Source organism: Penicillium longicatenatum (genome assembly GCF_028827895.1).
Source record: "Penicillium longicatenatum strain IBT 33135 chromosome Unknown contig_7_segment0_segment0, whole genome shotgun sequence".
In the NCBI taxonomy this organism is placed as follows: domain Eukaryota; kingdom Fungi; phylum Ascomycota; class Eurotiomycetes; order Eurotiales; family Aspergillaceae; genus Penicillium; species Penicillium longicatenatum.
The window spans coordinates 221,189-246,093 of record NW_026643124.1 but is presented as its reverse complement, the minus strand read 5'-3'; the positions used below and the strand labels follow the sequence as shown (position 1 = coordinate 246,093).

Below are 24,905 nucleotides of genomic sequence, written 5' to 3'. Positions count from 1 at the left end.
TACTTGATCTATCCTCCAAACAAGGGTTGAATGTGGAATCATGTTGGGTGTGTAGGTGGATCACCGTGGATGTGCAGGTGGGATGGACCCTGCAAGCATCAGTCTTGAAGGGCCAAGGGCCTATGGAATAAAGACCAACTGTCAATTGAAAGTGAGAGGAAATGAACAAGCAATGCTCCTCCATCATGTGCAATACATGGTAGGTGGCTTCGCTTTAAGGGTTCGACGAGGTTGTTAAGGTCGTCAAGGTTTCGGTCAATGGACCTCGGCTCATCGGCAGGCCCGTGCGGCCGAAGTCCGGGGATCCATGTCTCCATTACTTCACTGCCCTTCCTCCCCTCACAATCTCAACTCGGTATCAATGCGTCCACTACTTCGACTCGCGCGCCTGCCGCGCCCTGTTCAAGGCTTCGTCACTTCGGCCCGACTTCAGGTCAATGCGAACACGCCTAAACCCCACGTTTTCACGATAGATTCAATTGGAGAATCAGTGAAAGCTGTTCCGTTGAAGCGGCCCGATGTTTCTCACAATCATGCAATTGACAATTCCATTGGACCATCTTTTGCCACTATTGAAGCCGCGAAACCAGCGAAAGTAGTTTGCAGTGATCATGGACTGTCTATCGAAGCTCCCGGTGTCTTGTCCCTGCCATTGGACTATTCTTATCTTCGTGATCTTTGCAAATGCCCCCAATGCGTGGATCGCTATTCAAAGCAACGATCCTTCCGCACAAATGACATACCTACCGATATTCGCCCTCGTCACATCAAGTGGGACGGGGTACATTTAGAGATCCAATGGGCCAACGATATCCCAGGTGCAGGTCCCGATCACCTTTCGCGATGGCACCATAGCTACCTCCGGAAGCCTACGCTCAACACTCACGATATTCACGAATTTTCAAATAAAACAAAGACCTGGGATGCAAAGATAATGCAGAAACATCAGCACTGGGTCTCATATGAAGACTATATGACCAATGATGCAAATTTTGCTGCTTCAATGCGAAACTTACAGCGCACAGGTCTTATATTCGTCAAGGATATCCCTGATGCACGCGAAGAGGTCGCGAAGGTTGCGACGCGCATGGGCCCATTGCGCAATAGTTTCTATGGGATGACCTGGGATGTGCGCACGGTTCCAGAGGCCAAGAATGTGGCCTACACCAACCATTTCTTGGGCTTCCACATGGACCTGATGTACATGAATGAGCCCCCCGGCTACCAGCTCTTGCATTGTCTGGAGAATTCCTGCGACGGTGGCGAGTCACTATTTGCTGATGCCTTTCGTGCTGCGTACAAGATGAAGCAATTCTTCCCGGAAGAGTTCAAAGAACTTACTCGACGCAAGTTGGGCTACGAGTATGTTCACGAGGATCAAATCTACTACAATGAGCGACCTGTCTTCGAGCTTGCTGAATCAAGCCAGCATCTCCGACACGTCAACTACTCACCTCCCTTCCAATCTGCTATGCCTATTGAGGGCGAGCTGAGATTCCAGCCTCTGAAGAAGGCCTTGGATGTGTTCACTCAAATGCTAGAATCTGAGGAGATGTGCTTCGATTTGAAATTGAATCCGGGCGAATGCGTGATCTTTGATAACCGTCGCATTGTTCATGCACGTCGCCATTTCAACACTTCGACTGGTTCGCGGTGGCTAGCGGGGGCGTATGTGGACACAGATGCTGTGCTCTCTTGTTTCAACGTGATGTCGAAGAAACAGCCAGACGTGTGGCAGGCTGCGGATTGCATGGTACAATCTGCTGATGACCTCATCCAACCAGAGGAGTTGGACCAGGCGGTGGCTCAGGCTTGATTCGATTCGATGGTAATGTGGAAGATGGACCCGGGCGCCCGAGGGCGATGTTCATACAGGCATTTAGATATAGACTGTATAGACTAATTACTAAATTAGAGTCACGCTGGGTTCCATGAACAAATGTCGCTCTCCTATGGCATGAGAAGTCATCTTGGCTTATTCAGGTATAGACACTCGTGAAGTCCGATTCTCCAGAACCTGACCAATTTGGGTGCATCCTCAGAAAGGGGAATTGGAAATCGGCATACGAATGCATATATAATATTTGTGTAATAGTAATAAATTGAAGACTCTTTAGCCAGGCCCAAGAAGCCTCGGGTCGTCTAATAACTATCCAATCTCTCGTTATAATGAAGTCTCTGAACCAGATCAGGCTTGCTATATCCGCTCTGGATCACCGCGTCAGCCTGTAGCTGCAGATTGGTTAGCTGGAATGGCCTTGAGTCCATTGACCAGATTGTTAGAGTAAGATAATTGGGCCCATTATAGTTGATAATCCCCTCTGGAACTGGGAATCGTGTTTGTGGGCCTACATTGTTCACTAAGGTATGGGTTAGCTCCATCTGGGCCGCCAAAAAGTGATATAGATGGGGACATACCGTATTTTCCAAATTGCCAACCGTTCACAAACAGTTCCGACCGAAATCTGGCAACTGATGAATCCTTTGTGGTACTGTTGGTAAACTGTACGCTGAGCGGGATATCATAGCCAACTGGGAGATCAAGATCAAACGACGTGGCCCAGAAACCAACACCAGGCTCTGTGATCTCGGTGAATGGTGACTGGGTCTTCCATTCACTGAAAGGCGCACCAGGAAGATGATAGCCTTGACGCTCAGCATAGAATGCGCCTTCGTTAAAGGGTCCTCGACTGTGATCCTGGTACTGTTCTCCACCAAGGTTCCCGGTAATTTTCCACGGAATAGCCTCTTTATGGCGCCCATTCAAGCTGTAGTCGACAAGGCCTCGAGGATCTTTCATATGGTCAGCACTTGCGATAAAATCCTCGTCGTTGCCAGTGCCGACGATGACTCTAACTTCGAATCCCTCCTCACGCTCTATGACAATTAACGCGCGAGGCTCATCCCGCATATGGGGATACGGTGATCCTGTCGGCGATGAGCTGGTTGGACTAGAGCCGAGCCTTCGAAATTTGCTCGGAATTATGCGTACAGAAGGACCCTTCATCGGGGTCATGGGGTTCTCGACGGGGGCATGTCTAGCAGCTATTCTGACAGGACTTCTGAAGAGAAAGGATGGGTGTGGTTTCCAGGACGAAGGACTAGAGGTGAGGGGTCGTTGCATGCGAGTGAAGAGCGTATGAATTACACTGACTGGTTTATGATCAGGCTCAGCATCCGCAGTTGCAATTCGCGATTTGCTTTAGCGGATTTAAGCTAACGCATCCAAAGTTCTGATCATTGTATCTGGGTCAGATTTGGACGCCGATCCTCCACCTGACGGGAATTTATGATTTCTGGATTCCAGTCAGAGACAAACACGCTGGCTGAGACCTGTGCGAATGGGAAAATTTTCTGTTTTGAAGGCGCCCACTATGTGCCTTGTGGCGACTACGCTGTAAAGACTGTGGTCGACTTCATCAAGGAGTCGCTTGGTTGGGACGATGAGCCGGTTCACATAGATGATTGGGTTGATATATAGACCCATCGACACACAGTCTAATATTTATATAAAGTCCGAAAATCATCTACACAGTCTTTAGAACCGATCCGCTCATATACCAAGTATGTCTACAACAGACTGGCCCGGGCTGGAGATGGGCGGGGGATCTTAAGTTTGCATGGAACTTATCTCTCCTTCAGGCTTCTACGTACATAGATGCCTTGTAACATTCACACTGGTGGTATCATAAACCACCCGGTGTGCCCTGAAACGAACGTAGTGAGAGAAAGGGAACTAATAAATTCAGATGTTTGTGCACGTTCTGCAAAAGAAATTGGTGCTTAACTAGGTATGGACGGTCTTGTTGCTCATTTTGCCTCCCACGCCCCCAGCCCCGCCTTCTCGTTTCCTTGTCGGGAATGGTGTATCGTGTTTTTAGGGTTCTAGGGCTTCATCTGCTATGTATATGCGAGTTCCATTTGAATGATTGCTTCGCTTACCTTTCCTGAACTTTCTTTTTACGGTGACGCTCTGCTTTCGTTTTGTTACGCCTGCCTCAGTAGACATGTGTCCTGATTGCATTTGGCCTTCCAACATTCCTGCGCGTTGTGGCTCCATCTTCATTCTGAGGGCCTTAAGAGTCGATCGCCTTATATATCGTGTGCGAAACTCTGGCCGCCGAGTGTTATGTCGCCGGTTGTTTCCCAAAAAGTATGATCATTTCACGTAGTGCTAATCCCTGGCTTGGGAAAACCTCAATAAAGGGTTGAGTGTCTTCGTTTTGGTCACGCAATGCCGCAGTAGTTCTTCGATAAATGTGACCACCAGAACGCATTTTGATGGCATGCTAATAGGGTGAGATTAGCAAGAAGGCACTCTACAGCAGGAGTAAGATGAGGATTTTTCCGATTCAACTTCATAGTAGCACAAACAAGGTAGACATAGGAACATGTCTGCTGATAGGGAACCTAAGCAACAGGCCCATCATTTCAAGGGATAAGGAATGAACGATGAAAGACCCAGGCCCCATTGGCAATCCGACGGGCTATGCGCGGCTGGCTTCAACCATGTCTTCACTCTGTGTCGTCTATCTCTCCCACGCCCCTCCTACGAATTGCCCTCCCAGTTTCTGATCTCTCCATGATGCTCGTCAAATGGGTACAATATGGGGTTTGCCATATTGTCGAAACCCCGGCGTGCTCGCAGGGCAATACATATTTGACGGATTAGCTTGCATGTCACTCCCTCGGCCGCTTAGCGCCCATGCCCGACCACGGCAGGCACAATGACCTCTTGAACTTGGCGGATATGCTATATGAGATCTTCACATGATCTTAGAGTGTGCCACTGACCGAGTTATGCCGTCACATCCACAAAAAACTTGCTTGTAAGATGCAGTAATGTGGGGATGAAATATATTAAGTGCTATTTTTGCTTACGTTGGTGGTATCCTAACTGCACTACTAGGGTTTCATGTCGGAACTCGCACACAGCGCCCTTTGGTTATTCAGAATATTGAAAACAGACGTAATCCGGATTGCTGAATTCCAAGAAAGTAGGAGGGTCACCAGTCAGCCAAAAAGGGATGATGAAATGAAGATCCATTATAATTGATCCCCAAGCAATCAATCTACCCGTCAGATACTCTTATTTATGAGGGTGCCACCTTCAGCCCAGAACATATTGATTTCGGAGAGCAGTGATTTCTTTACTGCTCCATTGGACCTATCAATTCTGAGCCGAGAAGTAAATTGACTTATCTCATCAGCGTGATGTGGGAGTATTATCATGGAAAGACTATTTTTCTCACTGGAGGCACGGGCTTCCTAGGAACGGCAATTCTATGCAGGATCCTTAGCCAGGCCACACCAAAAAGAATATTCATCCTTGCTCGTTCGGGTCCTGAGTAAGTCATCCAATTGCGAATGAGGAGATAGTGATTGATCTTAGCGTGCAGGGGCGCACATGCCAAATGGAATGCATTACTTCCTGCGTCTCAAGTGGGTATGCTTCTCGAGAGTCGATGCATCACCATATTGAGCGGTGACCTCACAGCTAATCAAATGGGATTCTCGAATACTGTTTGGCAGCAGCTCAGTCAGTCCGTGCAGATCGTTATACACGCTGCTGCATCAATCAACTTGCGTAGCTCTTTGCACAAGCTATCGGCATCTATCATTGCGCCAAGCCTGTCATTGGCACAGAATGCAATTGAGTTTGCCAACTTGCAAAGTTTTGTCTTTGTATCAACGGCATACGCCAATTCACACTTGTGGAAGACCACTTTACTCTCAGATGTGCCTGTCGATGAGTGTATATACCCGCTTCAACCAGACAGCAAGCCATTCTATATCGATCATTCCGTGACGTGGGAGAAAATCGGCCTCCAGACGGCAAACGAATGGGAATCTGTGCGGACAACGGGAACGAGTCGCGAATTCGAGGATCACGATTTTCCTTGGGCGTACGCATATGCCAAGCATTTGACAGAGCGCCTCATTACTGATGTCTTTATGCGGAATGGTGCAAGGAAGAAACTGTTGATTGTCAGGCCTTCCGTCTTGTGTCCAGCAATGAGCCACCCACATCCGGGCTTCTCGGTTCCATCTTCAACACCTTCAACAGCTTTGGCTACTGGGATTGTGCTCCAAATAGGACGACATATAAAGCTTGCTAGTCGAAGTTCCGATCCTGACAAAGATGTCACTATCGATGAAGTACCGGTAGATGTCGTGGCCGATAGGATGCTTTCTCATCTTTCCCGCGGCACATTCGGATGTGTTCATGCGGTGGGAGGTAAAACGGGTCGATCACGCTTCTGTGAGTGGTGGCCCGCTCTCATGCGGGAGCGCCGCCTACCATGGGACGTTAAACCCGTTTGGTCCACCCTCGATTGGCATTCACCGAAGATTCATCCACTGGGCCAGCTTTACGTTATCCTAGGTACCTCTTTTGACTTTCAAGAGGGTCGGACAACGCAGCTTTTGAGCAACCTCAGTCAGCATGAAAAGCTTCATCTCAAGCTATTCATGGACGACTTCAAACCATATGAATTTGTCCATAGAAGGTACCAGATCCGCCAAATGGCCTTGTGCATCGCGAAGAAAAAAAACTGGCCGCCCTGTTTGATCAAACTGTTGTGCCGCCCTGGCACAGTTGATGGCAGCAATTCTTTATCGCAACGTTCAAATATCGAGTTTGAATATAGCAACAAATTTGGAGCATTTCCGACCGATTCTAAAGCCAATGGCTTTGTTGATGAGTCTTGATTGTTACAAATCTACACTTCTGGTTTTACACAAAATAGGTAGGATAATAGCTTCATTCTACTCTGACCCGAGCCGAAACGAAATGTACGACCGTACGATTATATATACTTTTGAGCCAATATCGGTGTACACGATGACGAAATAAGTTCAAACGTTTTCATTCTTCAATTTGTTTGTATGTTTTGGTTGCTAAGAAGCGCTAGCATAGGTAGGAGGTTTGCTGGGTCGTACTGTTCTCTTTCGATTAGAAGTATGTAGCTTATACGGAAAGGCGTACAGACTAGTAATAGTAAGTGGAGATTGAGTGGTTATAAAGTTGATGCCTGTCGAGACGACAGCTATTGAAGGGCCACTTCCTGATGAGGCACTAATATTTTGAACTAGATTTGTCATTGAGAATATCTGCAAAACAAGTAGTAGGGTGGGAAATCGCTAAAGTACATAATTCTAGTGATGTTCACCCCGACACGGCAGACAAAGCCTTCTCAAAATGGCCCGCAACGGCGTGAAATAAATTGTAGTTGGTAGAGTCAGACTGACGTAAGCAATTACTCGGTACAAGGTTCCGATTAGGACGAGCAATCTAGTTTTCCTTGTAAAAAAGCGAGCAAGAGAATTGAATTGAAGCTTATCACTTACCCTAGGTCAAACCCTGTCCTTCCAACAACATAGCCATTCCAAGCCGCAGCAGTTTGGATATCGTATAAATAAGAAAGCCGGGAAACATGCTCCGTAAAATAAGCCTCGGCAAACCAAGTCTAAAACGTGTTAAGTTCTATTTCCGGCGGTCAAGCGGTGATTCCCCTTACTTACCCCAGGGCAAAGGTACCAGAACCATTCCATGTGCCATGACTTGACGCGAGAAAGAGGCGGGCCATAGCCGTTGCATATCCCTACTATCAAGGATATGAGCAGAGCCAGCAGTAAAGCACTCTCGCGCCTAACTAAGGAGGAGACGGCAGAAGCGAGCCCGTATATGCCTAATAGTGTGGGGTGTTTAGCTTTCGGGCAGTAATGCAGATAACAGTACCGGCTACCGGTGTGCACCCACAGAAAAAGTATAATAAGTTGGTTAGAAGGAGCTGTCCAAACGAGACAATAGGTGTTGCGAGGACGATATAGAATGTTGTAAAGTGAAGAGCGGACAGAGCGATGCGCGGTAAGGTCGATAGGTCTCTGCCCACGAAGTAGGCGCTGGGTGAGTGACCTGCGTCGACTTGACGATAAAAATTATCCTCTAGTAATAGATAAGTCTGCAAGCTTCAGGCCAGGAACTCCTCATTTAGTATCAGCGCTTACTTTCTGCTCCGAAGGTCTCGACACCGGCTGGGGCAGCTGCTAGGCCTAAGATCATAATCAGAAAGAAAGAGGTCAAGGGGAATAGGGTAGCAGGCACTCTTACTGATCGCCAACGTTGAGAGAAGAGCCAGTTGTGGGACAAGATTATAGTTCACCGCACTGGATAAGGGTTCAAAAGGTTCTCGGAAAATCCCATGGAACAGGTTGCCATCAAAGTTATACACAGCGAGCCCCATCACTAGGCCTGAAATCGCACCAACAAGGATTTCAGTTAACGCCACAGTGGTCTGCCGTGCTTGTTGTCTCATGCCACGCATGAAGTGAATGAAGCATTGCCGGTGCCATGGCGCTTTGCGCGATTTCACCATTTCAGAAAGTGTTTCCAAATCCCTACAACCTGTTGGCGAGCATTCTGCCTCAGACATGTCTTGCCGGTAGTCTTCCCGGAATGGATGATCAAATCCAGCTGACAAGATGTCCAAAATAGCGTCTGCTGGATTTGAATGTTCTGGGATCTGGTATCCGAGTCCTTCAAAATACATCTTGACTTCAGCTGCTCTCCCCATATAAACAGGGTTTTGTCGGCCCAACAGCATCAGATAATCCAGTTTATTGAGAATTTCGGATCGAGGCTGGTGAAGGACACATACAACAGTAACACCTAATTGGGATATAGAAGCCAGAAGCTCCATAACTGATAGCGCAGTATGCGCATCAAGCCCAGATGTGGGTTCATCAAGAAGCAATGCAAATGGCATCGCAACCAATTGCAAGGCAATACTGACTCGTCTCCGCTCACCACCCGAAATGCTTCTCTTAGAGCAGGGCTCACCAATAATGCTGTCCTGGATCCCGTCAAGTCCCATACACAAAAGAATATGATCCACATGACTTTTGATGAATGTATCACTTCTGATGCCGCCCAATTGAAGGCGTGCTGAGAGTAACACATTCTCACGCACAGTAAGATCAACAAGAGCAACATCTGACTGTGGAACGAATCCAATGAGCTGCTTGAACATAGAGATGTCCTTTTCGATGCCGTTGAGAGTTGTGCCTCCAGACGTCTGGCGAAGTTTGCCTGCCAAAATTTTCAAAAGCGTTGCTTTTCATTTATTTTTAGCACCTGACGCTAAAGGCAAATAACCATGTGCTTACATTTTCCAGCTCCAGACGGTCCCATTATGCCCAAGAATGCTCCCCTGGGGATGCTTGCCCAAATGCCGTGTACAATAGAGGGCTTTTCGGGGTCGGGCCGAAACTCAATATGACGTAAGCCGAACGAGATCCCAAGTTCGTCCGCGCTGAGTCCTCTCATTGATGCTTCAGCTTCTTCCCATGCCGAAGCGCTTGTCTCCGACTTCCCGTTTTGTTGGCATTTTGGTCCAGAATTTTGGTTTTTTCCTTGTAGTTCACGTGAACAGTTGGGTCCCCTGTCTCCTAACAATGCAAATGGGCGGCGCGAGAATAAATGGACGCGCTGTGTCGATGGACGGGAAAAGACATACCCAACTAAGAGGACAGTGTCGATCAGAAGAATACAAAAAAACCCAAGCATATGGAACTCTCGGGTGCTGCCCTGGGGGCAGATAGACAAAGGCATGCATCGAATTGGTTCAACTGTACCCAAAGGACACCAGTGCCTTTCGGGACATCGAATCTGCACCCGACCGTAGTGGGGACAATAGTATCCCGGGGTGCAAACTGTAGGCTCATAGTCTCCCTGCGCTTTTTCGCATGTGTTCATAGATTGCTGCAGTCGAGAAGTCAAGCATTCGGGAGTGGGCGGGCAGTATTCGGGAGGGTTTTCTATGGTGTTATTCGGACCTTCAGAATATCAGCAACGAGACTTCACGTAGACAATGTAAGCTCACAAAAGAACCCTAAATTGCACGTATTAGCATCTGTCATTCGTGTTGGATATCCCCCGGAGATACATCTCTGCGGATCCAGTGAATTTCGCATTGTGTGTGGATGCTGGACGATGTAAACAGACTCTTCTTCCTATCGAAAACTCTTTAATCTGTTACAATGAGCCTTGGAGCCTCCGGTCAGGTGTGCTAGGCATATTTGATTGTATGGAAACTTGATTCTGGCATCTTCTTGCGTGGAATGTGAATCTAACATGCATGACGACCAATGTTGTCATTTGCTGTTTTGGCCTTCTTCGGAACCCTGCCTCTGCATATTTGAAGTTCACTTTTCCTGGAATGCATCCTACGTGACTTCATACTTCCCCATTCATTGTTCCAACCAATATGAATCTGATTGTGTTGAACCTGGGCTTGTCTAAGAATACGTGACCAAAACTATTCCGCGCACGATTAAAATGACGTTTGTTAAAGCACATCCATCATATGCGAGGTAGAATCAGTCGTGGGTAACTGTGCTCGGACCGAAGGGGTTTGAGCATTCTCTTTACTTACCCAATGATGTTAGTCCGAGGGCCCCACGTGACTGGAGCCGTACTTCCATATCAATAACCAGCCAGGGCGGAATGCTCATGAGTAAAAGGATTGGTCTGTGCATCGGAATGTAAGTTCAATGGAACAAACTTTTGGAATTGGTTTGGAATCTCGATTACATTGTGTGACGCAAATCATAATATAGGATTTCTACTGGGCTCATAAAGTGCGCTGCAAATCAGTTGAGACAAAAAGGATATCATTCATCGACCATGGATATCGACCTTACAGTACTAGATACAGGGCTTCCTCGTTTCCTGGAGCACGGCTTGGCGCTGGTTTACAAGGAGACACCCAGCCTTCAGCAACTTGAATCAGCGGCTCTTACGCTCCTCTTACATTGGCCATTATTAAATGGAAAACTGAATTACCAAGTAATACCAGATTTATCCTATCTCATTGCATTCACAGACACTGATACTATGTACGTCAGCGTAACAAATTATTGCAACCTCGTGAGCGGAACTCTTTGGCCCATTTCTGGCGAGGGGAAGAGTTTGATTGCTGTGTTGGGGAGGTCATCAGCTCGCCATGCAAGACCGACACTGTGATGTATCTCGACATTTCTAGAGCGAGGCAACTTCTCAACCGTGGCTTCCGCAGAATCAAGATATCACGACCAAGTGTGGTTAGCATCCGAGCTATGATATTCCGTGACGGTTGTATCCTACATTTTATGGTCCAGCATCCATTCGGAGACGCAGATGGTATTCCCTCAATGCTCCCTCTAATGCGCATAGTTGTATTTGGTATCCCTACTGACCCTATCATTTTGCTTCCATTATCTCCAGCCATGGTACGAATAACGAAAGCGTATTTCTCCATCCTCCATGGAGTGCCACCGATGCAGATATCCCATCTTCGACCACCGATCAAATTGAAAAAGGATCCTTTTTTGGAAGTACCTGGGTTGTCTACTCCCGTGAACTATAACGCAGTAGCACAACTACATGCTGGCACGCTCAGCTCCAGCTGGCTTGACTTCTTCGACCATGCCGCCAGACAGAAATTTCGGAATTTGTTGCACCCCTCCTCGCGACGAGTTGAGAGAACCGTGCACATTTCTCAGGAACATGTTGACAAATGGGTTGAGAAGGCAAAAGAACTGGGTATCCAGGTCACAGCGCATGACTTGGTATTAGGCTTCATTTACAAACAAGCGGCAAAGCAAACATGCCACTCTCAAACCTTCGGCTTCATCATGAACATTCAGCCGCAACTTCAATCCAAGGCAACATTTGGGAATCCTTGGATAGTTGTTCCTGTGCAGCCACTGATTGATGGTGACGAAGATTCAGAATCACAACATGACACGTCCCTGCTGGGAGTGGTGAGGTGGGCAGCCCATATTCGCCGAAATATTATCGCTGCCAGAAGTCCGGCCTGCCTAAAAAGTATTATCGACCAGCATATTGGCGCGGGGAATCGACCACTTGTCCCGCGCCGTTTTGGCTCCAAAAGTCCCCAGATTATGATAACGTCCTGGGCTAAACAGCCCCTCTGGGATCTTCGGGTGAAAGAGCATCAACCCACGCTAATACACGGCTGTGTACGCTTTTGTCAGCCTCTTAGATACTTAGGACTTATAGTGGATGATCTGTTAGTTATCTGGCAAGGACCCGGCGAGCGGGGTGGTTATTGGGTCCAAGGACAATTATCAAAAAGCGTTTGGATGCGAATCATGGTAGAATTAGGAACGGGCCTCGGGAGTACTTTAAAGAAAGCATAGTCAAGAAGCTCCTTTGGTAAAGGTTTATTTCCTACCATTCTTCCGAACTGGTGGATTCACATTCCCGACATTCTTTTTGCAACTAAAATAGCTCGGAGGAGAGAGTGGGATACAGGATAGCCTCTCTAGCTTTACAAGTTCATGACTTCAGATCCAACTTGTTCAGGTTAGTTCTAGGAAACGATTTAAAGAGTGTCCTGGGTAAAATATTCCGAATATTGCTGTGGCAGCTTTGTTCTTGCTTGGCTGTTCAATTTCCAGACTGTTGAATATCATCGGAATAGTGATATGCACATGAAGAGCCCTATTCCACTAGCAACCCTACTTTAGCCTATGGAATGGCCTTGAACTGTTTCCCTGGGGGTGAGCAAAGGTTATCTAGGAAGCAACCAAGTTTAGATTAGCGTGTTAAGCTGGCAATGTTTATTCAGCCACAATCGAGAAATAGCTACGCTAGTGGCTTCGCGAAAAGCTTCTGTCAGCGCGCAGAGGGGTAACTTACCACTAGAAAGTGATGGAATACACCGAAAACCACATTTCTTATGTTTTTGTATGTTATTCTAAATTACTCATGAACTCGGTCATTGTAACCACCGAGTATCGCTAGTACGGGCTACCATACCCATACATCAGTCATGGGGACTACTTCAACAGCGTTTCCCCTGATTTCTCTCTTTAGTCAATCAATCAATTTATCCTATTTTGATTCCGCTTGATCTCATTCGTTCTGAATGCACACTAGACCATACCAATATAACTTGATCTGACAGCTTCCCTCGTTCCCGCATCCCTGGAAATGAGCGGAAACGTCAAATACACCCACGGCAGACAAACTCGCCCAGCCGGATGAACTAGTTCGTTCTGTCTGTCTTCATGTTGCCAGCACTGTTCCGGCGGAGTTCATAAGCAAGCCCTGATGGATAGCTCCTACTGGCTGGACACACAAGAACGGTGGTAGAGTGGCGATTGAGGGAGGTGAAGTATGTTGCTGCGGCACGCACAATGGAAAAGAAACCAAAACACAATAGTAGAAAGTATGTCCATTTCGCGCCGGCGGGCCTGCCCCTCGCTTCGGGGGATAAGCCACTGATGCGTTCAGAGCAAGCCGATCTTTCTGATAATCATAGGCAGAAAGCTTGCACGACCTTTATCTACCCCTGTATTACCACTCGAACTCGATAGTGGGTGTCTCTGGTCCATAAAAGGCATGTATCCTGACCACCCATGACAAAAAATTTCTGACGGACTTTCTTTGAACTAACGGTAGAATCTATCCGCGCAACGGGCCTTCATAACGTTGAATGCTATACTGGAAGCGGCAGACCAAGTACCAGTTTGTATCCACAGGATATTAGTGCAATGATTGCATATTGGGGAAAAAGCGAATCCGTGGCCCGGGGGGATGGAATTTTGAATAGCAATGGTAACCTTCCGCTCTCACTCGAAACACGGACATTGGCTACGGGACCTAGCTTCCCAAGAGATACTAGTTCATGAGTATAACATCGTGTCCAATATATTACAATGGATAGAGTACCTCAAATTGAATTTTAGTTCAATACTCGAAGAAGTATTCGAGAGGATCACAACAATCTCATACAGAATAGCAGAGGCTAAGAGTGTCAGGTGCAGCTCTAGTGCTTGGACTTATATCCTCAAACTAGATCAGCAACATCGCGGACATATATTATCCTGCAAATGGGTAGCATTCGACGTATCCAGTGCAAGTTGCCCTACAAAGAGGGCATCTCCTTGGAGTCGCAAGACTTTCTGCGCACAACTTGCAGACCATGTGCCCACATAGCAAAGCCACCCAACGGTCTGGCTGCATATAGTAGATCTTGCAGTCCAGTTTTCTTAGCTGTGATAGCTCCTTTTGTGTCCTTTTGTGCCTGTTCCTCTCCAAACGAACATCCTCTCGAAGTATTATGTTGGTTTGTCGTAGCTGTTGAATATCATGGTCAAGTGCTTTTCGGAGCTTCTTAAAAGCACGATCCTAGTCTTTCATTAGCCGTAGAAGAACAAGGCCTCGTGAGGAGCTCGTGTCAGAGTAGAGGACTCCCCCGTTTCAGTTCTTTTGCGTTTGCGTGATGGTTCTGTGTCAGCCCCATCATCACTAAAGTCCATACTCTTAAAATCAGGGTAACTGTAATCGCGCCGAGGGGCCTTTTGAGGTCGCGAGGTGCCTGGCTCGGGTATTGGTAATCTCTCATCATCGGCTATAATGATTGCATCGGAATGACTGGCCGTTGTGCCACTAGTCGCCACTTGGAGGAGGAAAGCCGACATAATCTGGCTGGATGGGAAGAAAAGGAAATCACGGAACGCCTCCAGCTGGGGAAAGGGAGGCCCCTTATATTCCCAAGGACCAACAGTGACGGAGTCATCTCCGGAAGATGATTGGACTCTAGTGTGTTCGTAGTGCATAAGTAGCCATACTCAAGCGGCTTCACCTAAGCCAATGAAAGCCCTTGAGCATGCTTCTGGGCTCCTTGGCCCCTGGGATAAATATGCCCCGGGGACAGCCTCGAGCATAAAAGGTTTAGCGTCCTCTTCCTCTTTTCTGGACTATCGCCTACTCCCGTATCTAATTTCCGCCGCCCATTCCCCAATTAATGACGTTGCTAGCCACCCATGAGCTTTTTTGAGTCTCATCTAGATATGGTAAGCCTGGTAGCCTTCCTATGCTATGCCAGTCTCTCTCATGTAAAGCACATATCAATGACTTCTGCCCACCACCGCCTTTCCCTAGGATCACTAGTCCTAGTGTGAATTCACTCGGTAGAGACATGCTCTATACCATCACAAAGAGTCTCCTAATTATGTGTTTGATTTCTGTAACTAGAAGCTTTCCAGCGAGCTTCCTCCAAAGCAATGCTAGGTGTGTTCGCTCTCTACGTATCTATGATGTGGTATTAGTCGAGAACAACGGAAGAGACAGTACGAGCTTACTAGATAGCCAGCTAGATATAGTATGAATCTGGCATCCCGAGCTGGGTTGCTATTGGCAAAGCCCGCTATTGGCAAAGCGGGAACCAAAAACACTTTAATGTTCCGGAAGACGTTGATGCTGATCTTGAATTTTGCCTCGAGTCTGGGAATGAAGCCCATATGAGGCTTAATGATATACTCAAAAAGCTTATCAACCCTTTTCTTGTAGTTATACGCCTTCGGATCCTCAGTTTTAAGCGGAGAATAGCTACTTAAATTGCGACGCCTTCTTAAGAGCTTCCTGGATCGTACGTAGAGCTCACGCGATATGGCCGTTATAATGTCCCCTAAGGTAGCTTTAGTATAAGCTTCATAATAAGCGAGCGAATATGTACCCACATAATTTCTCAGCTCGATCACCTAACAGATCTTTTGGGTTCTGATTAGAGATCCGTCTCCAATCCCCCGCGGCTTTCCTAGATTCCCTTACACCCCTTATTCTGAAATCAAGCCTGAGAAGAGCTTTCGGAGAAATTCTGCCGAGTGGACCCTCTATTAGGGCTAAGTATAATTCCTGAGTAAGAGACGTCATATCAGTTCTCTCCCTTTGTGTGGGTTCTATTGCTGAGACAGTTAACAAGGGAAAGAACCTTTGATAATAGAAGTGGGGATAGGGGACGAAATGGGAGGGGTTTGAAAGATTGGAAGAGGGGATTCAAGCGGCCTTTAAGGTAACGCCTCCGCCCGGATTTATTCTAGTTAGGGGACTTGTAGGTATAATTAGAGTGGTTTGGAGTTCAATTCGGTAAAATGGGCGAGACTGTGAGTCTCCATGGTCTTCCAACGCAGCTCGATCATGGACGGCACCAGGGCACGACGTCTAGGACTTGAATTAGAAAGAATGGACGCACCTAGATGTGTGGAACTGGGCTTCTCCTGCCATTTCAAGCCACCCAGGTGTGGTGGTTAGCCAATCCAGCATCACACCTGGCTTCGTTGTTGGTCCAGGCCAAGGGCGACGTAGCTGGCTGCTACCCTGGCCACAGGGATTACAGGCTCTGGCCCGTAGAAACGAGTCATGTAGATGTGGTGGCTAGCCAATCCAGCACCACACCTGAATCCGTTGTTTGTTCAGGCCAAGGGCGAAGTAGCTGGCTACTACCCAGGTCATCAGTATCACAGGCTCTGGCCCGTGAGGCGAGTCACGCAGGTTCTCCCGAGTTACGTAGGTGTGGTGACTAGTCAATTCATCATCACGCCTGGTACGGAGGGTAGTGGTGGCTATCTGCGCGTCAATTCCGCCAGGTGAACTTTGTGAAGTCTTGAGCAAAAGTCCAGTCATGGTAAAGAGTGGCCGATTGGTCCAGGCAAAAGACGAATCTAGGCTGGAAAAGAAAAGGAGGTATTGAGTAAACGCATAGCCTATCAATTCCCTCCGCCTCTCCTTGAACCTTGCTGGTCAGGAATACCGTTGCGGTAGAGCTAGTATAGCATAAGTGGAATCGACCGCATCTGGTCAGGGTGAATACTTGCATCAGTAAGCTGGGCATAGCCAGGATGTCATTCCAAAGATATTGAACAGTATGTACATGTTTAGCAATCTCTTTGTGATATGGGACATGTTTATTTCAACTTAACTGCAAATAAAATGCTTCAAAGAGACATGATGGGCATAGAGCGCCATAGATGACACTTTCCAAGTGTCAAACTCTCCTGGCGTAACCTAATCCAGTCTGTATGTCACGTGATGATGATATTAGGACTCTTAAAGCTCAGAGCGGAATAGTTTTGATTGCCCTTCCCGCTATTGGGATTGGCAAGGACCCTAGCTACGAAAGTTACGGACTAAAGTATCTCCTTCTTCCATGTGTCTTAAGCTGAATCGCCGTAGGACCGACTCAAAGTCCTGGGATATATGCAGGCCACCTAACGTATGAAGGCAGGCTAAGATCCATCTTCACTGGTCGAATTGAGCTCAATATGATTCATGATTCTGCTCATGATAGCTAGGACACAAGATGTTGTGCGACTGTATGCGACCTCATAAGTCGTTAAAAATCAACTAAAGTGTATCCTCCAACTGCAACTTCCTCTTTTTAGGGTATTCACGCCGAGGCCGCCAGCAGTGTGTGTGCATAAGGTGGTAGGTCAGCGCCTCTAGATTTTCGAACTTCAATGTGCAAGCAGGATGCTTGCAACTGAAATCCTCTCCAAGGTCTTTCAAATGGGCTTCAATGTGGGCGTGCCAAATCGGGGGACTAGTGACAAACTGGCTCATCCGCTTTGATGGAAGAAGTTTCTTGTTACCCAAGCAGAAAGGACAAAACCCTGCTTTAGTCGGGGCATTGCGGAATATCAAAGGGTCGCATCGAAGTAGCCCTTCCGGACTTTTAAGATGCTCCTGGCAATGATTCTCCCATTCCCATGACGTTGTAAACCAACGGTCGCATTCGAAGCACATCTCTGCAAAACGACCTCCGCTAATGTTGACGGCTTTGTAGCATCGATAGAGGTGTAATCACTTTCTATGTGGTCTAAACCTGAAGTACTTAGCGATGCAATGTAGTTAGTTTAGATTCAATACTCATCCATCAATCGGCTTTCCACAGGGGCATTTTCCACATCGGGGCCGGATACTGGCTCGATAAGCAACAGGGCATTTATCTTTGCACAGAGATTCCAATGCCTCTATTGCTCTCCTCCCATCCTGGTGTCGTAGTGAAATCTCGCGAGGGAAAATATTAGCTAAAAGGTCTCTCTGTGGCATAACCCTTCGCCTATAGTAGAAAAGGGTTTCATTATGGACTGTGGCTTGGTTCTCGTTGGGGGTCTTTAGCTTGTTGGATTGTGTCCCTCGGATCCTGTTGAGCTCCTCTTTATAAAGCCATCGCTTCTTGCTATATACGAGCTTTTGCTTGATCTGAATCTCGTGTTTCTGCACAGGTGTTGTCGGAGACAATGGTTGTGCGCTTAGAGAGCGCAATTCTTCATCAAGGGCCCGAACATCACTTCGATCCTGGAACTCAAATTCTGCCTTAGCGGGAAGAGACTGGAGAAGGTGCGAATCCTGGTATATTCCCATTCCGCGGCGGTTTTGAATATGCTCGCTTCGGCTGGTAACCCCAAGGTAGTTTGCTGGTCCGTCTATTCCGCTAACCGGATGGGCATAGAACCTTCCGTAAGTATCTCTGTTAGTCTGCCCCGCGAATCTCATCCTTGCAGACTTTGAATGCCCTTTATCTGTATTATTGTTAGCAAAGCAGTCTTAATCTCCCAATGCTTCGGCGTGTTATCTACCTGCTTCCATAAGTGCCCATCTGCGGCAGGAACGAATCGTGATATTTCGTGTGTAGCCACTGCGGTGACCCAGCTCAACAAGCGCCTTTCCAAATGCGTCTGCCCCTCGAGCCTTGTCTGTGTATTTCTCCACGTGAAGCTCTCTGTATTGCCGGAAGACTGGTATCTCATGGACGCTCTCTGTAAAATGAATCACTTCCAATATCTTGTTCCCCGAGGGAATGGCCTTGGTGTAAGCGTCGGCCCGATCTAAGATGTCTCCTACTGAGGCGTAATCTCGGAAGGCGTTATCCGCAGACGCCATTGGCAAGAAGAATGTGAGGAAATTCAGGAAAAGTGATACGTCCTCCGTGTAGGTTTCGTAGAGAGCATGTACCGGAATATCCCGCGCCTTTTTTCTCCAATGCAGATCAAGGTCATCACCCAGAACTCCAGCAGACCGAAATGGCCCTACAAGCACGTCCTCATCATCACGACCGAGTTGACGAACAGGCTCATGACGACAAACGAGTACGGCAAGACGGTCATGACCGGCGTCAGCGACTAGTTTTCGACCAGCTTCGATCCCGTGCCCTAGAGCTCGTGGACGTCCGCCCTCCTCATCGTCTTCAAAAATGCGACCGGCTCCGTGTTCACGACCGTCTTGATGATCTCGTTCGTGCACGCGCAGAGAGCCTCGATGTCGTTCGGGGAGCCGCAGATCTGCATGGAGCCGTTGCCGTACAAGGTCAGGGCCGAGGCTCTGGACGTGTGCACGGGCACCTGGATCTTCAGCTTCGTGGACGAGTAGCAGATCAAGGACAAGGTCATTTTCATCTTCATGCACACGCCCTTGGAGTAGGACGAGAGCGCGTTGATGGAGTCGGGCGTCATGATCATGGATCACGTTCATGCCCTCGTAGTGGACCGCGAACAGGAGGCTGGACCCGGACATGTTAACGTTCATGCAGACGGGGTTGCCCTCAACCGTGAACTCCAACTGCTGCGAAATCATCCACCCGGCCCACCTCCCCTTGATCTCTTTATTCACGACCGCAGAGTTCTCCGGCGTCATGCTCAGGGGCTCGATTGGCTGCAGGAACCTGACGAAGTTCTCCTTCGCGGCCGCGGTGTTGATGGAGTTCCCCCTGATGAGCGTGCTCGACACCCCCGCATCTGATCGCCATCACGATCATAGCCGTTATCGCCTGCATCTCCGTGTACGCGGGGTCGTAGATGAGGCCGGCCGCGAACTCGTTGACGTGGCATGGCCAGGAACACGATCTTGCTCGTGAGGTGCACCAAGTGCGTGAACGAGACGGGGGGAACTGGATTATGAACATCGTCGGGTCCGTGCGCATGATCGCGAATGAGGTTGACAACGAGTACATAAACACGGCCAGGTCGGTGGATCACGCTGTGGTCGACGTCTCGGAGTCAAAACACCTTCCAAGCTTCCGAGAGTGCTAAGGAGTTCTACCGGGATCTCAGCCGCGTCGGCACATGGCGCTGGGCGGTTGATTGGACTGCTGGTGGTGCTAAGAGTAACGTATACACTTACTACTTCGACCATGCGCCCGCTGAGAACCGCAACGAAGGTACTTACCATGGCTCCGAGATTTGGTATACTTTTAACAACATTCCCTACGCCGACTACTCCAATGTGACCTGGACCGAGTATGACCTTGTCGTTGAGGAGAAGATGACAAACTACTGGGCCAACTTCATTCGCAGTGGAAACCCCAACGGAAACAGCCAAGCTAAGTTCAAGCCATCGACCAAGGCGTCCCACGAGACTATGTGGCTGGGCAACTCTTGGGGTATGGGTCCCATTTCGATGGATGAGCGTCGCATCAAGTTCCTTCACAAGTGCACGTCTACCCTGCCCGAATGGTAATCATTTCATTACATATGTGGTTTTCGGCCACGTCCGTTCATTTATTTTTCAACAAGTGTAGGGTAAGCTTTGTACACATAATATCAGTGTCTGCACGATGTATCTATTTTGTAAATAGGAATTATACTCCAAAGTCGCACAAAGTACCTAGTGAACGAGAGGACGCCAGAGGTAATACTAAGAGAGTGAAGATCCTATTCCAGCCATTTAGTAGAAGTATCTAAGAATAATGGAAACGCGTATAGATATTTACTTGTGAATTCATAGCCAAGAGGGTTGGCAGAAGTCTCACCAGGCACCTTGTACAACAACTCACTGCCCCAAAACACATGCATTTGACTAAGTATGAAGGAAACCTGCGGGGACCAGCGTGTTAATCGAAGAAAGCAATGTTCCCCTTCTCGGCTTTACAAAGTCCTTCAACTATCTACAGGAAGCAACTCTGAAAATCATTAACCTTATTGCGGCACAACGACCGGCGTGGGCCTCGGGAATAAAGTGGAGACCGGTTGTATGTGTTCCACTTTTTCTTGACAAAAATGAGAGATGTCACTTGACAGCCCGTAGATTTGTTTCCAAGGATCCTGGCTCAGAAAGCAGGAGATGTGAAGTGTGATGGAGTTACTGCACGTTCAAGTTGGTCGAATCAATCAGTCAAGAACAATCATGGTATGCTTGTGAAGGTGGCTGGCAAAGGGGGCAATTACGACCGAGTCCAAAAATCCTCTTTAAAAATCATTTTTCAGATTCTTCACAAATGCGAGATGTATGCATGACTGGAACCTCAAGATCTTCATACAGAGTTTTCAAGGGTAATGTTTTCGAGAGTGTACCTGTGCACTGGCCTTTATATTTTGTCTACCAGGCAGGCGTACAACATGCACCGAGGCCCAGGATCAATGTGAACTCTCCATCACGTTTCTAGACACATTTAGTCTTAATGCTGAAGAGCAATACAGCACGCGAATGATTTGACAGGTTATGCTGGTGGTCTCCACCAGCGGCTTTAGGTCATACAAGCCTTGTGACTAATCGATTGGTTCCAACTGGTGGAAGAAGACATTACCCCACAACATTCAATATGGATCGGAAAAGTATGACGTGCTAGGTTAAGGATATTAGTTGATACTATAGTAGCTCATAATCTAGACTCAATGTATCTCAACTGGGACTTAAATTGGAGTATATTGTTATGAGCATTATGATATCTCATCGAACCATTCGGTGCGGTTTGCTTAGGAGAAAGTTGCTAGTAAAAAAGCTTAAACGAGGGAAAGTCTCCTTTCCGTGATTCATAAGTAGTAGATTGCAAATCTACTCAATTTAGTCAGTACGGACTTGCCTTCTTTCTTGGGATTAGTGTGTTGTTCAAGAACGAAACTGGAGTCTGATGCAAGGGGGAGTGCGAATGGGCTAGCCATCCCCGGTGGGCATACGGAACGATCATCCGTGCATCTATCAATTATGGATGATCATCGATCTTCAGTTCCAAGATTCGTAACTGTTGGACCCTGTAGGTGCGCATGAAATCACACCAGGTGGTCAAGTGGACAGCACCTCGCCGTGGTCCTGCGTATTGTGAGATAAGTTATTTTAAAACTTGACATAGTCATCATAGGAGGCATTCATTTAGGTAGCCGTTCACTAGCAACGATCAATTCCCCAAATAACCCTCGCGATCCGGTTTCACCACACGCGTCAGCCATTTGACTCCACATTGCTGAGCCAACCTCGGGGATAACGTGATGGCATCGCGCGAAGGGATAGCTATAAAGCCTGCAATGAAATTTGTCCAGGTGCTACGAGTATTGTTACATCAGATCAATCATCGAGTTCAACCTTATCCTCCCTCCTCAATTTCACCATGCGTCTTTTCAAAAGCAGAGCTCCACCCGCTCTAGTAGCATTGTGTGCGCTTAGCCAGCCAGCCTACTCTGCACCCACCTCAAGCAGTGCTGCCGTGGTCCCTGGTCCTACCATGATCGACTTTGACGACGATGGCGTTGTTGGTGGGCTTTATCGCCCATCAGTAAATAGCGCAAGGTCGAGTATTGCAGTATATGTGATGCACGCCGAAAGCGACTACCTGTCGATCTCCGCTTGCACAGAGCTGCCCCAGCGCGGCTTAACCACACTATGTGCAAATAATGCTGCCGACAAGACAGGCGTGATGTCGACCATCTATTTCGAAGATGAACTCACCCAGGTTGATCAGGGGATGCGGTACCTGCGCAACTTAACTGGAATTGACAAGGTTGTGTTGTTCGGTCACAGCGGCGGTGGTGCCATGATGGCTGGTTATCAGGACGTTGCTGAAAATGGCGTCAGTGCATGCCAGGGCCCAGAGAAGATCCATAATTGTACCGACTCTGTTGCTGGTCTTCTTCCTGCTGATGGTATCATGCTCATTGATGCCAACTATGGACTCGGGAGTATGCCCTCTTTGAGCTTGAACCCTGCTCTAACTGGTCCCCATGGCACGACAGTGAACCAAACTTTGAACCTATTCAATCCTGCTAATGGGTTCGTCAATGGTGCTTCGTCCAACTTCACCGCTGATTTCAAGAAGAGATACCAAGCCGCGGTGGTGAAGCGGAACAACGACATCATCAGTTATGCACAGGACCGACTTGCCAAAATTGAGTCCGGAAAGACTGGCTTGACCGATGATGAGCCTTTTTATATCACCAATGCCGCATACGGAACGATGAACAACAAGTTCTTTCCCCAGGACTTGAACTATATCGCCCACACTACGTACCCATGGAAGCTACTTCACAAGGACGGAAAGATCACCAACCAAATTGTGCACACTGTCCGAGTCCCTGTGAACTTTGAAAGCTATGCAACTTCATACATGCAGGGTGCCCTCAAGACCACGATTCGTCGATTTTTGGGCACCTTTGCTATTCGTGCAGGCGATGATTTTGAAATTATGGCCGATGGATTCAAGGGGATTGACTTTGCCTCCAACCAGTTCTCTCCATCTGAGTCTATCAAGGGTGTTGTCGTCCCTTTACTCAATATGGGAATGACTGGTCACTGGGAGTATCTGAATGCGGAAAAGATTCACCTGAATGCTGCTAGTAATGACACCGACATTGCATTTGTTGACGGCGCCACGCATATGATTGCAACTTGTTTGGAGTGTGAGAAGTATCCTGGGTAATTCGGCCATACCATGGTAACTGCTTATGACTATATGGCTAGTTGGCTGGGAAAGAAAGGTCGATTTCTGTAAGGGGGTTATCACCACGCGGGGATTATAACTACAAGCGTTGATTCTGGATTTCGACATAAATTGATTATATCGACGTCGCATTTTGAAATATCTTTTTCATACCAAAGAAAACGTATATCATCATGGTGGCCCATTAAGGTGTAGCTCTCCACGCTTTTCATGGGTATCGTACCAGAACTAATCACCTATTTGTTGACAGAGTAGTTCGCGAAGAAGTTCTCGTCATTGTTGATTTCCTCGCGCACCTGTATCGAACGATTAGCGATTGCCACTGTGACAAAGAAAGAGGGTTTCGCTTACAATATCCAAACCACCAACCAGCTCCCCACCGACCCACAACTGTGGGAAGGTGGGCCACTCGGCGAACTCCTTCAGACCCTGTCGCACGTCCTCGTCCGCAAGAATATTGAAGAATCCGTACTTGACGCTCCGCTCTCGGAGGATACCCACCAACTGTCTGCTGAAGCCGCACTGCGGCGAGCTAGGGGTTCCCTTCATAAACAGCATAACCGGTGCAGCCTTAACCAACTCACTAAGACGAGCGAAAAGTGCTTCCTTGGACTGCTCGGGGGTGAGGGTAGGTGCGGCGGCAACGGGAGTGGCGTTAGCCGCAGGGCCAGCGGCGTCCACCGATGCGTAAGGCGACTGAGTGGCCATCACCGGACCATCTTCGCGAGGGGTGGCAGAAAGGGGAGGGGGAATATGGGCTCGGTGGGCACCGTCCGTAGGAGCGGCGCCGTTTCCGCGACCAGCGTGGCGCTCGATAGCGTCGCGAACCTTGATGGCGTCGCTACCGCTGATGGACTCTAGGATCTGGCCACTGCGCAGACAGACGACAAAGGGAACAGCAGAGACATCATACTCCTCTGAGATATCGGCCAGCTCTTCGGCATTGATGCTGATAAAAGAGATGGTAGGTGGGGTTGTAGCGGGGTACTGCGAGGCGAGGGCGGAAAGGACAGTGCTCATCTGGGCGCAGGGTGCAGCCCATGGCGTGTGGAAGTAGAGAACAACCAGCGCAGATGGCGAGAGCGAGCTGAGGTGTGCCGCAAAGTCCTCCTCGGTGAGGACTTCGGTGAGTGCCGACATGGTGGATGAGGGGGTATATGGGAGATGGATATCGGAGAAGGTGCGGGAGGTGGGATTAGAGTCCCAGAGGAGAGCAAATGGCTAAGGATAGGCAATTGAATGACGGATTATGCTGAATAGATATGCGATGGACGAATCAGGCCCCTGGTGAATCAGCAAGGGTGTTGTAAGCAGGTTCTATAGAGGACGAAGATTGATTGCGTGACGAGGCGAATTTTAACCGGCGATCGTCGTTATCAGATCGTTGAACCGGAACGGGTAATTTAC

At 48.1% G+C, this 24,905-nt stretch overlaps 11 protein-coding genes across 11 annotated transcripts; 4 read left to right on the top strand and 7 right to left on the bottom strand.

Annotated features, from left to right (window-relative positions):
- Positions 1 to 361: 361 nt before the first annotated feature.
- N7484_010374 (putative Gamma-butyrobetaine hydroxylase subfamily) lies at positions 362 to 1,816 on the top strand (the record flags this gene model as incomplete). The annotated part of the gene is made up of 1 exon (XM_057120761.1): positions 362 to 1,816. The coding sequence occupies one exon, from the start codon at positions 362 to 364 to the stop codon at positions 1,814 to 1,816; it is 1,455 nt and encodes a 484-aa protein (XP_056966515.1).
- Positions 1,817 to 2,142: 326 nt separating this feature from the next.
- On the bottom strand, positions 2,143 to 2,911 carry N7484_010373 (beta galactosidase jelly roll domain-containing protein; the record flags this gene model as incomplete). Its single annotated transcript, XM_057120760.1, has 2 exons — positions 2,143 to 2,360; positions 2,419 to 2,911. The coding sequence occupies 2 exons, from the start codon at positions 2,909 to 2,911 to the stop codon at positions 2,143 to 2,145; spliced, it is 711 nt and encodes a 236-aa protein (XP_056966514.1).
- Positions 2,912 to 5,448: 2,537 nt separating this feature from the next.
- Positions 5,449 to 6,711, top strand: N7484_010372 (uncharacterized protein; the record flags this gene model as incomplete). The annotated part of the gene is made up of 1 exon (XM_057120759.1): positions 5,449 to 6,711. The coding sequence occupies one exon, from the start codon at positions 5,449 to 5,451 to the stop codon at positions 6,709 to 6,711; it is 1,263 nt and encodes a 420-aa protein (XP_056966513.1).
- Positions 6,712 to 7,346: 635 nt separating this feature from the next.
- On the bottom strand, positions 7,347 to 9,328 carry N7484_010371 (ABC transporter; the record flags this gene model as incomplete). Its single annotated transcript, XM_057120758.1, has 6 exons — positions 7,347 to 7,469; positions 7,525 to 7,691; positions 7,763 to 7,948; positions 8,011 to 8,055; positions 8,114 to 9,115; positions 9,169 to 9,328. The coding sequence occupies 6 exons, from the start codon at positions 9,326 to 9,328 to the stop codon at positions 7,347 to 7,349; spliced, it is 1,683 nt and encodes a 560-aa protein (XP_056966512.1).
- Positions 9,329 to 11,421: 2,093 nt separating this feature from the next.
- On the bottom strand, positions 11,422 to 11,604 carry N7484_010370 (uncharacterized protein; the record flags this gene model as incomplete). Its single annotated transcript, XM_057120757.1, has 1 exon — positions 11,422 to 11,604. One exon carries the CDS (start codon positions 11,602 to 11,604, stop codon positions 11,422 to 11,424), a length of 183 nt encoding a protein of 60 aa, XP_056966511.1.
- A 2,333-nt stretch (positions 11,605 to 13,937) lies between these two features.
- Positions 13,938 to 14,493, bottom strand: N7484_010369 (uncharacterized protein; the record flags this gene model as incomplete). The annotated part of the gene is made up of 2 exons (XM_057120756.1): positions 13,938 to 14,121; positions 14,228 to 14,493. The coding sequence occupies 2 exons, from the start codon at positions 14,491 to 14,493 to the stop codon at positions 13,938 to 13,940; spliced, it is 450 nt and encodes a 149-aa protein (XP_056966510.1).
- Positions 14,494 to 16,228: 1,735 nt separating this feature from the next.
- Positions 16,229 to 16,477, bottom strand: N7484_010368 (uncharacterized protein; the record flags this gene model as incomplete). Its single annotated transcript, XM_057120755.1, has 1 exon — positions 16,229 to 16,477. The coding sequence occupies one exon, from the start codon at positions 16,475 to 16,477 to the stop codon at positions 16,229 to 16,231; it is 249 nt and encodes an 82-aa protein (XP_056966509.1).
- Positions 16,478 to 17,719: 1,242 nt separating this feature from the next.
- N7484_010367 (uncharacterized protein) lies at positions 17,720 to 19,486 on the bottom strand (the record flags this gene model as incomplete). The annotated part of the gene is made up of 2 exons (XM_057120754.1): positions 17,720 to 18,375; positions 18,433 to 19,486. 2 exons carry the CDS (start codon positions 19,484 to 19,486, stop codon positions 17,720 to 17,722), a joined length of 1,710 nt encoding a protein of 569 aa, XP_056966508.1.
- Positions 19,487 to 19,746: 260 nt separating this feature from the next.
- N7484_010366 (CAZyme family CE10) lies at positions 19,747 to 20,308 on the top strand (the record flags this gene model as incomplete). The annotated part of the gene is made up of 2 exons (XM_057120753.1): positions 19,747 to 19,814; positions 19,903 to 20,308. 2 exons carry the CDS (start codon positions 19,747 to 19,749, stop codon positions 20,306 to 20,308), a joined length of 474 nt encoding a protein of 157 aa, XP_056966507.1.
- Positions 20,309 to 22,172: 1,864 nt separating this feature from the next.
- On the top strand, positions 22,173 to 23,477 carry N7484_010365 (uncharacterized protein; the record flags this gene model as incomplete). Its single annotated transcript, XM_057120752.1, has 1 exon — positions 22,173 to 23,477. One exon carries the CDS (start codon positions 22,173 to 22,175, stop codon positions 23,475 to 23,477), a length of 1,305 nt encoding a protein of 434 aa, XP_056966506.1.
- A 257-nt stretch (positions 23,478 to 23,734) lies between these two features.
- On the bottom strand, positions 23,735 to 24,638 carry N7484_010364 (PICOT family protein; the record flags this gene model as incomplete). The annotated part of the gene is made up of 2 exons (XM_057120751.1): positions 23,735 to 23,794; positions 23,850 to 24,638. 2 exons carry the CDS (start codon positions 24,636 to 24,638, stop codon positions 23,735 to 23,737), a joined length of 849 nt encoding a protein of 282 aa, XP_056966505.1.
- Between the last annotated feature and the right edge of the window lie 267 nt (positions 24,639 to 24,905).